Source organism: Oncorhynchus mykiss, chromosome 1 (assembly GCF_057628025.1).
Source record: "Oncorhynchus mykiss isolate SJ-2025 chromosome 1, ASM5762802v1, whole genome shotgun sequence".
Classification (NCBI taxonomy): domain Eukaryota; kingdom Metazoa; phylum Chordata; class Actinopteri; order Salmoniformes; family Salmonidae; genus Oncorhynchus; species Oncorhynchus mykiss.
This window is the reverse complement of record NC_143022.1, coordinates 14,420,127-14,435,259: the sequence shown is the minus strand read 5'-3', so window position 1 is coordinate 14,435,259 and position 15,133 is coordinate 14,420,127. Positions and strand designations below refer to the sequence as shown.

Sequence of the window (15,133 nt, the reverse complement as noted above, 5' to 3'; positions counted from 1 at the left end):
TACATGAAACCTCAGAAAGAAAACATTTGTCTAAAAATACAACCACGAAAGGCCATTATCTTTGACCAGTGATATTATCATCCAAGTCAGGCTGTGCTGGAGTTGAATGAATTACTTGAGTTGAAGGCAACACCTGAATTTAAATATATAGTGACAAAGAAAAGCTATGCATCTTGATACTACAATAATGAACCAGGGTGGCAGACATTGTGAAAATTGTAGTATCCAAAAACAAAATACCCCCATTCAACAGCTAGAAAGACCACAGCACCATGTACAAAATGTTAATCACCTTTATTTTGTTTCATAAACAAAAAAACTCTGAAGACTAGCTTTATTTAAAGACCACCGCAATCCTGATCGAGACTGACAATGTGGTGCAAAAGTACTGAACTGTTGACCAATGTGTTGGGAGTTTAAGTGCGCAAGCCAGTCTGATAAGGGCTGCATCCGTGGGCCATTTCAAAATACACAAGTCTCCGGCTGATGGGATAGTGCTTGAAATGATATGCCTTCATAGCTAAAAGTTAAAACACAGGAGAAGTCGCCTTTCTTAATTGCAATTCCAATCCTTGTTTCGGGTCTCGAGGGGGAAGATCAATCAGTTTGCCTCGTTCTTTGATGCTTCGTCAAAATTCTCCACCAGGTCTGAAGAGAAGAGGAAAACAAAGGATGTTTTTACAGGTTGAAATGATGTGAGGTTTCCTCTGAAGTCTTAAACAGAATCATCCTTACCTGGAACATCATCATCTTCTTCTTCAATATCTTCTGCTTTAGGGGCTTTGTTGTCGAGCACTGAAACAAAACAAGAAATTGTACACAATAAGCATCAAGACGTTCTTTGGGTCTCAGGTTGCAGAATAATCCCCAGGGGTGTATTCATTAGTGCACACAGCAGAAAGCTATAGCAAAAGTTAAACAAAAACAAGAGTTTCTATTGGACAAATTCAGGTAGGTCCCTCCGTTTTTATTTACCCGTTTGGTTCCTCGTAAATACACCCTAGCCTACTGCATCTGCCAACCCACCTTGCCGAGGGAACTGCTCTGCCAGTTTACGCAGGCTGGTGAGGCTGTCGGCACCCAGCTGACTGAGGATGCCCGGGAGCATCTCTGTGAGCTGCTTGGTCTCGGCGTGGCCAGTGATAGCGAAGGTGTTGGCCGACAGAGATGCCTGCACTTTGGGGTTGTTGAAGTGGATCACCGTGCCGTCATCCTTGATCATGTTTACCTAGTGACAGAGCAGGTGGGGGTTTCGGTTACTTCAGATTCTTCTCCAAGTTTGGTGCCCAAAGTGACTGACATACAAGACTGTAGCCCATGCAAGAGTCATCAGAAGTGCAGTCGTTTCATTCAAATTAATCTATAAACTGGAGACAGGAGTCTCAAAGGAGGGAGGAAATATATATGAAACGCGCAATGCATGTGTTACAATACATTATCTACGAAATGCAAAGACGTGTGAAACGGTTGCTGTTGCTTACCTCTTCAATACCAGCAATGTTGTTGACAGCTAATTTCTTTAGCGAACTCTGAAGTTTTTTGTCATCGGCTGTTGCCGTTCTGTGTACGACCTTCTTCTTCCTACGTGCCGAGCCCTAAAAACAATACAGGGAGATGTAGGAACATACTTAGAGGTTAAACACAGCAGGGGTATATCCAGTCCTCTGAGACCTCCACCTGGTGATTTGTACCAGGCCTAAAGCACCCCAAAATTAAGAGCAATATTTATTTTTATTTTAAAAAGGTCCCTCTGGGCTTACAACGGCAACCAACTAAGACAGCCAACACAGTGGTTCTCAACAAGAACAGTGTTTGGACACTCCACGTGTCTATATTTCCTTCAATGGCACGTGCGTGCATCTCATGTTGTAGCCCTGGGGTATTCAAATCCGAGTCTGGAGGTCCCGAGTACTGCGTGTTTTCTGATCTACCTCATAATGAATTGCACAACAGAACAATGTTCAATGTTTAATTTCACGAAAATGGGCTGCTGAACGACCATTTGGAGAAAGGAGTGATTATGGTGGCCCAGAAGGCGATTGTCTATGGAGTGCTGCACGAGTTTTAATATATTAAAAATGGGTACAGCCATAAAAAAGGCCACACCTCATCAACCAGGAACAAATATACCTCAAAGGCTGTTGAAGACTGTGCACAACATTTTGAGGAAATGTGTTGTTCAGTACAAACCGTCACGCAATGTAGCAAACGTTGAACACAACACACCCCACAACACACACTGTCTAAATCAGTCCTTCATTACAGCGGGAGAATTAAAACATCATGTGCCACCGAGTTGAGGTTCAGACTTGAATTTGCCTGGTGAAGCCCATAGTCCCTAAATCAGGGGTGTGTTCAGTTCATTCAACGTTTATGTTGCGTGACTGTTTATACTGAATGATACCTTTCCCCAAAACGGTGCACATGTCCCTCAATAGTCTCAGTGGTACATATGCTACTGTTCAGTGGGTGTGGCCAGATCAATATGGGTGTGTGAGCATTTGAAAGAACACTCCTGCCTCCATAATCACATTCTTCAATTTGTCGTTCAGAACTGCACCGTTTTTGTTGAAATTACGACTGCACACCAAGGGAAGTAACCATCACTAAAGATTGAGAATTATCTTACCTTTCCTCCTATCCGGACCTGGGCTTGAAGTTTCGCTAATTTTTCTTGGTTCATGTTACTAACGTTTCCTGGAAAAATGAGAGGGGCTATGAGTTAGAGTAAAACATGACAATTTATCTGTTTTCAATTGGAGGCAGTCAATATGGGTTGGGAATTTATCAATCATCAAATATCAGTTAAACAATGTGTTCCATAGATGACCAGTGTCAGATAACCTCTCCACTCAGGTTACAACCCCATACGGCTGCTGCTAACTAGGATAGCTAATTTACTATGTTTAGTAATGAGCCCTTTATCTAGTTAGCTAACCACATTTAACATGGGGGGGGGGGGGGGGGGGTGTAACTAACTACGTTGAACAGTAAGTAGCGAACACAAGAACATGCAATTTGAAAACTAGTTTAATCCACGTGCGACACCTTTCACAAAATATGGTGTCTGTCGCCGACGTAATATAAACACATTTCCAGATATAACTAACATTAGCTAGCCAGGCTAACGTTAACCAGACAGGCTGGCTAGCAAGCTAATTTAGTGGACTTGCTGGGTATCACACGAAGTGTCAACGCCTCTTTTCGCCTAAAATACTTCGTTCCCGGTCAACTATCAAACACACATGTAATTGTAGACCACGAAACCTCTCGTATTTACGTAAACACGATATACCATACCTGATCCGAAGATATCCGAGGAAGCATGCGACAGCGAAAGATGGAGGATGACTATGAGCGATAAATGACGTAACTCACCATATGACTAATATCTTCTTCCGTGGTATCATAAAACCTTTACGAATCCCCCTACCGCACAGGAGTAGTATAAAGGGGACTGTCTGAGACAACATTTTGATAAGATTTCTTAGTTGAAATGCAATTAAACAGAACCATTCTAAGTCTCTGTATAAACAATATCCCTCATCACCTATCCCATCACTGGAAATTAATTTGAATTAAATCACTTTTATCACCTGCCAGCATAGCCTATAACCAAGACATCATCAAGGACCCCACACACCCCAGCCATGAGCTGTTTACTTCCTTACTGTCGGCAGATGGTATCAGAACTAACGTTCCAATAGCAACAGGCTCAGAGACAGTTTCAATTTACAAGCCAGACTGCTGGACACTTGAACCAGACTGACCACCTGCACTGACTCTCTCTCTCTCTCCACACACACACACACACACACACACACACACACACTGTGCTGCTACCAGACTTATTTACTATTGCACAATTTAAACACTTGCGACCCAATGATACATATGTAAATATTGTGCTTTCCTCTATTCTACTTATGCTAAAATGTCTATTCTATTGAGCATTTTATTATATTTACCTATTCTTATTTTTAAATGTCTTCTTCTTATTGTTGTTGCATTGTCAAGAAGGAAACTGCAAGTAAGCATTTTGTTGGATGGTGTATACCACGTGTATCCTCTACATATGACCAATAAAACTTTAAACTTGCTACACACCAGCGGTAATCAGTCTGGCAGACTGGTTAGTATGGGCTCCCGAGTGGCGCAGTGGTCTAAGGCACTGCATCTCAGTGATAGAGGTGTCACTACAGACCCTGGTTTGATTTCAGGCTGTATCACAATCTGCTGTGATTGTGAGTCCCATAGGGGGGTGCACAATTGGCCCAGTGTTGTCTGGGTTAGGCTGTCATTGAAAATAAGAATTTGATCTAAACGGACTTGCCTAGTTAAACATAAAAATTCAGAGGCTACATAGCCTAGAGTTAGTGCTGTCTGGAATCCTTGGAATGTCCCTACTCTAACCTTAATTCCTACTCTTTACCATAATAACCCTTACCTTTAACCGTTTTAATTTTCAACTTCATTGGGGTGACGAAATCCGAGTAAGGGTTGCCTTCCAGAGAGACATCAGAGATTGTAACATTCTCTGTTTCACGGACACATGGCTCATTCGGGATACGTTATCAAAGTTGATACAGCCACCTGGTTTCTTCACTCATCGCACCGACAGAAACAAACATCTCTCTGGTAAGAAGAAGGGTAGGAGTGTATGCCTTATGATTAACGAGTCATGGTGTAATCATAACAACACACAAGTCCTTCTGTTCACCTGACCTAGAATTTCTTACAATCAAATGCCGACCGCATTATCTACCAAAGGACATTCTCTTCGATTATAATCACAGTCGTGTTAACCGCTCCCCCCCAAGCAGACACCTCGACGGCCCTGAAATAACTTCAATGGACTCTATGTAAACTGGAAACCACATATCCTGAGGCTGCATTTATTGTAGCTGGGGATTTTAACAAGGCTAATCTGAAAACAAGGCTCCCTAAATTTTATTTGCATGTCGACCTGGGCTGGAAAATTTCTGGATCCTTGTTACTCTAACTTCCGCGACGCATACAAAGCCCTCCCTCACCCTCCTTTCGGGAAATCTGACCACGAGTCCATTTTGTTGCTCCCAGCCTATAGACAGAAACTAAAACAGGAAACGCCCGTGCTCAGGTCTGCTCAACGCTGGTCCGACCAATCTGATTCCACGCATCAAGATTGCTTCGATCACGTGGACTGGGATATGTTCCGGATAGTGGCGGACAATAACATTGATGTAGACATTGATTCGGTGAGCGAGTTTATTAGCATGTGCATCGGTGATGTTGTACCCACGGAGACAATTAAAACCTTCCCTAACCAGAAACCGTGGATTGATGGCAGCATTCGCACAAAACTGAAAGCGCAAACCACTGCTTTTACATGACCAAATACAAACAGTGTAGCTATTCCCTCCACAAGGCAATGAAACAAGCTAAGCATCAGTATAGAGACAAAGTAGAGTCGCAATTCAACGGCCCAGGCACGAGGTATGTGGCAGGGTCTACAGTCAATCACGGACTACAAAAAGAAAATCAGCCCCGTCGTGGACCCCGATATCTTGCTCCCAGACAAACTAAACAACTTCTTTGCTCGCTTTGAGGACAATACAGTGCCACCGACACGGCCCGCTACAAAAACCTGCAGACTCTCCTTCACCACAGCCAACGTGAGTAAACATTTAAAAGTCTTAACCTTCGCACGGCTGCCGGCCTAGACGGCATCCCTAGCTGCGTCCTCAGAGCATGCACAGACCAGCTGGCTGGTGTGTTTACGAACATTTTCAATCAATCCCTATCCCAGTCTGATGTTTCCATATTCTTCAAGAGGGCCACCATTGTTCCTGTTCCCAAGAAAGCTAAGGTAACTGAGCTAAATGACTATCACTTCCATCCTCATGAAGTGCTTTGAGAGACTAGTCAAAGGATCATATCACCTCCAACCTACCTAACACCCTAGTCCCACTCCAATTTGCTTACCGCCCCAATAGGTTCACAGACGATGCAAATCACACTGCACACTGCTCTAACCCATCTGGAAAGGAGGAATACCTATGTAAGAATGCTGTTCATTGACTACAGCTCAGCATTTAACACCATAGTACCCTCCAAACTCGTCATTAAGCTCGAGACCCTGGGTCTCAACCCCGCCCTGTGCAACTGGGTCCTGGACTTTGATGGGACGCCCCCAGGTGGTGAGGGTAGGAAACAACACCTCCACCCCGCTAATCCTCAACACTGGGGCCCCACAATGGTGCATCTGCTGTACTCCCTGTTCACCCACGACTGTGTGGCCATGCACGCCTCCAATTCCATCATCAAGTTTGCAGACGACACTACAGTGGTAGGCTTGATTACCAACAATGACGAGTCGGCCTACAGGGAGGAGGTAAGGGCCCTCGGAGTGTGGTGTCAGGAAAATAACCTCACTCTCAACGTCAACATAAAGGAGATGATTGTGGACTTTAGGAAACAGCAGAGGGATCACCCCCCTATCCAAATCGATCGGACAGTAGTGGAGAAGGTGGAAAGTTTTAAGTTCGTTGGCGTTCACATCACAGACAAACTGAAATGGTCCACCCACACAGACAGCGTGGTGAAGGCGAAACAACGCCTCTTCAACCTCAGGAGGCAGAAGAAATTTGGCTTGTCACCAAAAACACTCAAACTTTTACAGATGCACAATCGAGAGCATCCTGTCGGGCTGCATCACCTCCTGGTAAGGCAACTGCAACTGAGTAGTGAGGTCTGCACAACGCACCACTGGGGCCAAACTACCTGCCTTCCAGGACACCTACACCACCAGATGTCACAGGAAGGCCAAAAAGATAATCAAGGACAACAACCACCTGAGCCACTGCCTGTTCACCCCACTATCATCGAGAAGGCGAGGTCAGTACAGGTGCATTAAAGCTGGGACCGAGAGACTGAAAAACAGCTTCTATCTCAAGGCCATCAGACTGTTAAACAGCCATCACTAACATTGAGTGGCTGCTGCCAACAAACTGGCTCAAATTTCTAGTCACTTTAATAATTAAAAATTGTATGTAGTAAATGTAAATTGTATGTAGTATCACTAGTCACTTTAAACAATGCCACAATATAATGTTTACATACCCTACATTACTCATTTCATATGTATATACACTGAACTCTATACCATCTACTGCATCTTGTCTATGCCGTTCGGTTATCGCTCATCCATATATTTATATGTACATATTCTTATTCATTCCTTCCTTTACACTTGTGTGTATAACGGACGTGCTACCTGTCCCGGACCTGCTGTTTTCAACTCTCGAGACAGCAGGAGCGGTAGAGATACTCTTAATGACCGGCTAACTGACATTTACTCCTGAGGTGCTGACTTGCTGCACCCTCGACAACTACTGTTATTTGACCATGCTGGTCATTTATGAACATTTGAACATCTTGGCCATGTTCTGTTATAATCTCCACCCGGCACAGCCAGAAGAGTACTGGCCACCCCTCATAGCCTGGTTCCTCTGTTTTGGCCTTTCTAGGGAGTTTTTCCTAGCCACCGTGCTTCTACACCTGCATTGCTTGCTGCTTGGGGTTTTAGGCTGGGTTTCTGTACAGCACTTTGAGATATCAGCTGATGTACGAAGGGCTATATAAATTAATTTGATACAAGTTAGTTGTGAAATTGCTAGATATTACTGCATGGTCGGAACTAGAAGCACAAGCATTTCGCTGCACTCACATTAACATCTGCTGACCATGTGTATGTGACCCAAAACATTTGATGATCACCCATTTGACCTATGACCAAAGTCAAATAAATGACCATATGAAAACAGGAAAGTTGGATAAACACATTTAGATTGTATTTACTGCAAAAAGTAAAATGTTGAAATATAAACATTCTGCACCTTATGGCAAAAAAATATACACTTGCAGGTTATTACAATACAACATTCAAAATACAAAAACGTAACAAAACCATTACAGTAAGAATGTAGTTTGAGATTTCTAACTGTTTCCATCAAACAGGAAAACAAGAAGGTTGTAGAAATGGATTTAGATTGTAGATACAGCACTTTGCATTACCCATATAGGTATTTAATACCATACAAAATACAGAGTGCATTATCTGCATTTTAGGGGGCATAGGTCAAATCAGTGTTCATGGTTGATATGCATAAAGTATTACTCAATAATTGCATTTTCACTTATCTACCGAACACATTTGGCTGGCTAGTAAAAACATCTTTCAAGCCATTTCAGTTTCGCTGATGGCGTGGTTACGGAGTTTTGCCTTTGTAGGGCAGCATAGCCTAGGGCAGGGGTGTCAAACATATGCAAGGGGGTCCGATCCGACGGTGGTTTGAGTAAAACAATACATTTTGTACAATTTAAAAACAAACTTGATATTTAAAATGACTTAAACCAAATTGGGAAAAATTTTTTAAAAATCCAGAAAACCGTCAGACAAAAAGTACTCACTTAGGACAGAGACACATGAATCCTAAATGTGTTAATTTTTAATCTGCCAACCATCTGCCGGACACATCAGCAGCAGTGAAACAGAGCAATTAATTTTACCAGAGGAACACCTGCTGAGGCGATATTTCAATCACTCACTGACTGAGCTGTAAAACAATCAATTGGCCTTGTCATTATGCACTTGCTTTGAGGGCTGTGAGGGACTCTAGAGCTACAGATGTCTTTAGTTCTGAGCAGCTGGGTTTATAAGCCATAACTGTCTCAGAGAAGACGCAAGAAGACAACATTGACATCCTAGTGCTGATTGCAGAGTTCATCCTTTCAAGGTTAGGTAGTAAGGTACTAATAGGTTGGCTAGAAGCAATCAATAGGTGTCCGTCAGGTGTCCATCTGGGTCCAGCCATTAAGTGTTTGTCACTGTCAATGATGACTAACATGCCAGTGTCTTGTACTTCTCATGAATGTACAGCACAATATTGTGTCTGGTAGGCCTCTGACATTTCCATCCAAGTAGAAGCAGTCTGGCTTACTGCTGATGGAGGTGCCGTTGGTCTACTTCCAGTGGTTGAGAGGGTTGGGGTTGGACTTGGTGCACCAGCAGGAAGAGCTTCTTGAGGATGGCCTTCCTCAGGAGGATGGCCTTCCTCAGGAGGATGTAGACCCAGGGGTCCAGAAACACACACTCGCCCTGGACCTGGGTGCTCAGTATGATGACGTTAACCTAGCAGAACATAGGACATTATGTGAGACTGAATGTAATTACTTGAAGGGAACCGTTAAAAGCGTTGTTCTAAGTGTTTAGTTCAATACATTACAGTATACCCAGCTCCCTTGAATCAAGGGAAAATGACAAGGGATTTGCTTTCGCAGTGCATTACATTCTCAGCTTAAACTTCCACATATGACATTTGAGTCATTTAGCAGACACTTATCCAGAGCGACTTCCAGTTCGTGCAGTCATCTTTAGAAAGCTAGTTGGGACAACCACATCTAAGTCACTAGCTTGGTTTTCATACAATTGGCAAAAGACTTTTGCAAATATTTAAAAAAAAATCTGCATAAAGTAAATATGCACATTTTCCTGCCAGTGGTGTGTTTCCACCACACGGACTTGTTGCAGATAAAAAGCTGTGCGTAATGACAGTGCACACAAAATGTACTTTTTTTTGTTGCATAAGTTCTTATGTCCCGACTAAAAATCTAAAGTTCAATGTGTTTTCATTGCATGTTCAACTCTACTGATAGTTGTCACAAAAACTGTTGCTTTAAATATCAAAATGTGCCTAATCTAGTCTTGGCACATGTGCTCTAGCCAACAGCTGGCAGATTGTGCGGGTTGTTGTGCGGGTAGGCAAGTCTACATGATGATATTATTATGGATGAGAGTGAGAATATTTGTCATACGGCAGTCAAGCATCGATCATCATGTGACCAGAATAAAACCCTCAATATTTTTTGGAAAGTATCATCAAGATAATGTGCAGTTTTATCACCACCCTAGGAAATTAATCATGAAATAATTTATCTGTAGCCTAAAACTGTATGGAGCCCGAATTGTAGTGGGAGGACCACACACACCATATCACTTTACGAAAGGCATGTTTTTTTTGTTGACTATTCGAAGAGGTAGGATTTCAGATTTTTTTCAGAAGATGGGAAGGGACTCTGCTATCCTACCTTCAAGGGGAAGCTGGTTCCACCATTCAGTTGCCAGAACAGAGAAGAGCTTTGACTGGGCTGAGCTGTAGCTGCCCTCCCGTAGAGGTGAAAGGACCAAGAGACCAGAGGTGGCAGAATGGAGTACTAGGGTTGGGGTGTAGGGTTTGATCATTGCCTGAAGGTAGGAAGGGGCAGCTTCTCTTGCTGCTCTGTAGGCAAGAAACTATGGTATTGTAGTGGATGCAAGCGTCAACTGAAAGCCAGTGGAGTGTGCTGAGGAGTGGGTTGCCATGGGAGAACGTGGGAAGGTTGAACTGCAGTATTCTGGATAAGCTGCAGGAGTTTGATGGCAAGCGGGGTGCCCAACCAACATCAACTTGCAGTAGGTCAGACAGGAGATGACAAGTGCCTGGATTAGGACCTGCGCCGCTTCCTGTGTGAGGTAGGGTTGTACTCCACGGATATTGTAGAGCATGAACTTGCAGGAGCAAGTCCCTGCTTTGATGTCACTCCAAGGTTATTTTCATTCTGGGAGGGGGACATCATGGAGTCTTTAACCTTGATGGAGAGTTCTTGAAGAAGGCAGGGTCTTCCCCGAGAAGAAGAGCAGCTCCGTCTGGTCGAGATTGAGCTGATGGGCTGACATCCAAGCTGAGATATCTGCCAGGTGCGCAGAATTGTGTCACCACCTAGGTGTCAGAAGGGGGGGGGGGGGGGGGGAGTGAGTGGTTGAGTGTCATTCGCATAGCAATGATAGGAGAGACCATGTGAGGATATGACGTAGCTGAGTGACTTGGTGTAGAAAGAGAAGAGGTTTACTACCTGGTAGGAGTGGCCTGCCAGTAGTACAAAATCCAAGAGTGTGCAGAGCCTGAGATGCCAGCGCCCAGCGGTGAGAGGAGGATCTGATGGTCCATGATGTCAAAGGCAGTGGATAGATATTGGAGAATACACAGGAGAGAGAGTCCAAGCAGGTCATCCGTGATACAAGTCCGTATTCGACGTCCATCCATGTCTGAGGATGTCGGAAGATGATGTGGAAACCGGCCACAAGGGGCAACAGTGAGCACTGTTACTTTCAAGTAGGTTTTGCTAAAGCATTGTGGGCGGGGAAGGTGGATGGGCGTAAGCGTCGGCTTCTTATTCCAAAGGTTACATGTTCGAATCCAGCGATAGAGAAAGTTGTTTATATTTTTGTTTTCAGCCTTTAATAGTTAATGCCTAAACTTAACCTTAAATACTTTGAAATTTGGAACAACGTCAAAATGTGGAGTTTGATTAACATGGATGAACATTAATTTTGATGTGAGACTGAGTTTGTACAGTCAGCTTTGGCAGTGCGGAGAGCCTCCATGACACAGAGAAAAGCAGTCTCGGTGGAGTGACCTGTCTTGAAGCCTGACTGGTTTGGGCCAATAGGCGGAGTGAATGAGGAGCGAATGTTGCCTTTTTCTTCAGCCGATTAGGGAGGGTTTTAAGGTTAACACACACCGTCTATGGTCAAACTATTTCTACCATGCATTGAAACACGATCTGACGTCACCTTCCATGAAAAAAAAAAAGCACAGATCATAAAAGTTCATACCAATTCTGTTTCAGGAAACTAGACAAACATTGACTATATGTCGCATTATGACATTAACCTTTTCTTTATACCCTCTAAGACAAAATGTAAAAAAATATATAAATGTTACCGCTAAAAACTATTTTCTAAATGAGTCCATACTCCCTTATTCTATTGGTGACCTCTAGGATGGTTATCAGATCATGAAGATAGCCGTACACATATCACATTCCTTTTGAAGTTGCTGTTATCCCTTATTAACATATATTTTCCTTTCTATGTGCAGCCTGAACACAGTACCACTGTATAAGTACCCCAAGACCAGGACCTCAGAGAACTGGTCATTTACCGCTTTCAAACACGTCATTAATAAAAAAAACACATTGAATCAAAAAATAAATTCTAATAACTAATCAACTTAGAATTACAACTCTTTATACCTCCCCATGGAAAATAATAATAATAGTCTCCCAAAGTGATGCTACAATTTGGATAGAGAATGGTGATTTACAACTTCACTCTGCTTACACTCCTACTAAAGACTATAATACCCTAGTATTAAAATTCTAACAGAGCTACACACATCTTCTTCATCATCTTCTTATGATTCTCAAACATTTCCCACACACACACACAATTTCAGAGTGGAACACTTTAGCCATTATCTTAAAACATACCAATTATTCTATCACTGAGTGAGGGAGAAAATAAAACCACTTAGGAGAAATTAGTAGCTCTGTGCTACCGTCGCAATGACCAGATGCTCTTGGAATATGAGAGAACATATAATCAGATGGAGAGCAGCAGTGTCTCCAACAGGGCCAAAAAGTCTAGGGATTGAAGGGTAGCATAGGCCGAGTTCATCTCAGCCTTCCAAATGCTGCCGGACACCAGGAGTTCCACATGGGTTGTGCGTGAAGGGTACACTAAATTACACTGAACAAAAATATTTACAAAAAAAATGCAGGATGTAAAGTGTTGGTCCTTTTCCATGAGCTGAAATAAATGATCCCCAAAAAATTCCATATGCACAAAAGCTTATTTCTCTCAAATTGTGCACAAATTTGTTTACGTCCCTGTTAGTGAGCATTTCTCCTTTATCATGATAATCCATCCACCTGACAGATATGACCTATCAAGAAGCATATTAAACAGCATGATCATTACACAGGTGCACCTTGTACTGGGAACAATAAAAGGCCACTCAAATGTGCAGTTGTCAGACAAAACAATGCCGCAAATGTCTCAAGTTGAGGGAGCATGCAATTGGCATGCTGACTGCAGGAATGTCCACCACAGCTCTTGCCAGAGATTTGAACATTAATTTCTCTTCCATAAGCTATCACCTAAGTCGTTTTAGAGATTTTGCAGTACGGCCAACCGGCCTCACAACCGCAGACCACGTGTATGGCTTTGTGTGGGCGAAAGGTTTGCTGATGTCAACGTTGTGAACAGAGTAACCCACGATGGCGGTGGGGTTTTGGTATGGGCAGGCATAAGCTATGGACAACTAACAGAATTGCATTTTATCAATGGCAGTTTGAATGCACAGGAATACTGTGACGAGATCCTGAGGCCCATTTGTTTTTAAAGCTATCTGTATTCCCAGTCATGTGAAATAGATTAGGGCTCAATGAATTGATTTCAATTGACTGATTTCCTCATATGAACTGTAACTCAGTAAAATCTTTGAAAATGTTGCGTTTATATTTTTGTTCACTAGAGAAGGGATACAGGCCAAGGTATAGAAAACACAGACATAGTTGACAAAGCTACAAAAGAGAAAAATGACAAAAAAAATCTAGGTAAAATACTCAAGTGAGAGAGTGGTGTGAATGAAACCTTATCTTTCCGTCCTCGAACAACTCCACGGAATCGTCTTTGTTTCAGCGATGAGACTGCAGCTAACACGACTGCCGCTGAGAAAACAGGGGAGACTGAAGTACTAACACTAATTTCTAATTGCCTAGAAGAGGTAAAGAGCACACCTCCTGGTACTAATTGCTGATTGCCTAGGAGAGGAGAAACCACTCCCTCTCCAATACAGCCACTGATTGCCAAAACAACAACAGTCATAAATTCCTGCCCGTAATCCTGGTTGATGTGTCAACAGTCTGCTGCAAATGATGTGCAGTCAGCAGTTCACACACAAAGTAGACTACTGGGAAGACAGACAGCTCTTAATTAAAGCCTTTTACAGCAGTGGGCTAAATCAGGGTCATGCAGAGTGCTTCTTGGGAGTCTTAAACAAATCTACTTTGAAGCAAAAGTATACACCTCACACACATGGTTATGGGCTTATAAAAAAAGAAGACACCTACCTGTATCATACCAGATCTAGAGTTGTAATGTATTAGATTTGGAGTTTGCATCCCAATATTACACTTTATTTACATCACAGAAGACTGAAATATAACAACATTGTTTGACATAGAAACACCAGATTTTTGGTGGATTTTTAAAAATAACATTTATTAATTATTATTATGATATTATGAAAAATATTAATAACATCCCACCCATGAGGCCACTAGAGGGAGATTTGGTCCATTGACTGCAGGAATGGGTTTGAAGTAGATGGCCCTAGCTGGTAAAAAGACAGTACTATACAACAACAGATTAAAAAATATATATACAGTCCATTCAGAAAGTATTCAGACCCCTTGACTTTTCCCACATTTAGTTACGTAACAGCCTTATTCTAAAATTGATTACATTGTTGTTGTTTTTTGCCCTCATCAATCTACACACAAAACCCTATAATGACAAAGCAAAAAACATTTACAAATGTATATATAAAAAACTGAAATACCACATTTATATAAGTATTCAGATCTTTACCTCAGTACTTTGTTGAAGCATCTTTGAAAGCAATCTCTAGTCTTCTTGGATATGATGCTACAAGCTTGACACAACTGTATTTGGGGAGTTTCTCCCATTGTTCTCCACAGATCCTCTCAAGCTCTGTCAGGTCGAATGAGGAGCGTCGCTGCACAGCTATTTTCAGGTCTTTCCAGAGATGTTCCATCGGGTTCAAGTTCTGGCTCTGGCTGGGCAACTCAAGGACATTCATAGACCCCTGAAGCCACTCCTGCGTTGTCTTGGCTGTGTGCTTAGGGTCGTTGTCCTGTTGGAAGGTGAACCTTCGCCCCAATATGAGGTACAGAGAGGTGCAACTGGAGGTTATGCACTATGAACTTAGCAACATTTTAATTTTATTCAGAGCTTCTTTTGAGACTCTTTTTTTCAAAACAGGCAAACCCTTTGGGAAAGGAGGTGAACTTTGCATAAAACTTCCAGATAACACTTTCCCTAGGTTGGGGATCCAGTTAGCTAGCAAGGTAGCTAGCTACGACCGCAATTAGGATACTGACATCATGAACATGCACAGACAGGGCTCTACCTGTGCAGAGCACATGCCCCTTTGCCCTTCCAGTCTCCAAAGTGCCCTTTTCAGTG

General features: G+C 42.7%; 1 protein-coding gene across 2 annotated transcripts; it reads right to left on the bottom strand.

The window, feature by feature from the left end:
• Positions 1-279: 279 nt before the first annotated feature.
• Positions 280-13,578, bottom strand: btf3l4 (basic transcription factor 3 like 4). 2 transcript variants are annotated; one of them, XM_021624163.3, is made up of 6 exons: positions 13,517-13,578; positions 2,630-2,697; positions 1,482-1,595; positions 1,027-1,228; positions 736-795; positions 280-648 (listed from the first exon to the last, which is right to left on the bottom strand). In XM_021624163.3, the coding sequence occupies exons 2-6, from the start codon at positions 2,681-2,683 to the stop codon at positions 602-604; spliced, it is 477 nt and encodes a 158-aa protein (XP_021479838.1). In that variant the 5' UTR covers positions 2,684-2,697; positions 13,517-13,578; the 3' UTR covers positions 280-601. The 2 variants fall into 2 exon arrangements, with proteins under 2 accessions (XP_021479838.1, XP_021479752.1); XM_021624077.3 differs by lacking the exon at positions 13,517-13,578 and adding an exon at positions 3,301-3,402.
• Between the last annotated feature and the right edge of the window lie 1,555 nt (positions 13,579-15,133).

Bases quoted from the DNA above. Each gene is read 5' to 3' on its own strand.
- btf3l4 (XM_021624163.3), bottom strand. From the start codon at position 2,683: ATGAACCAAGAAAAATTAGCGAAACTTCAAGCCCAGGTCCGGATAGGA. The intron at 796-1,026 runs GTGGGTTGGCAG...GTTTTGTTTCAG, and splicing joins AGAGCAGTTCCCTCGGCAAG to TGCTCGACAACAAAGCCCCT. The intron at 649-735 runs GTAAGGATGATT...TCTTCTCTTCAG, and splicing joins AGAAGATGATGATGTTCCAG to ACCTGGTGGAGAATTTTGAC.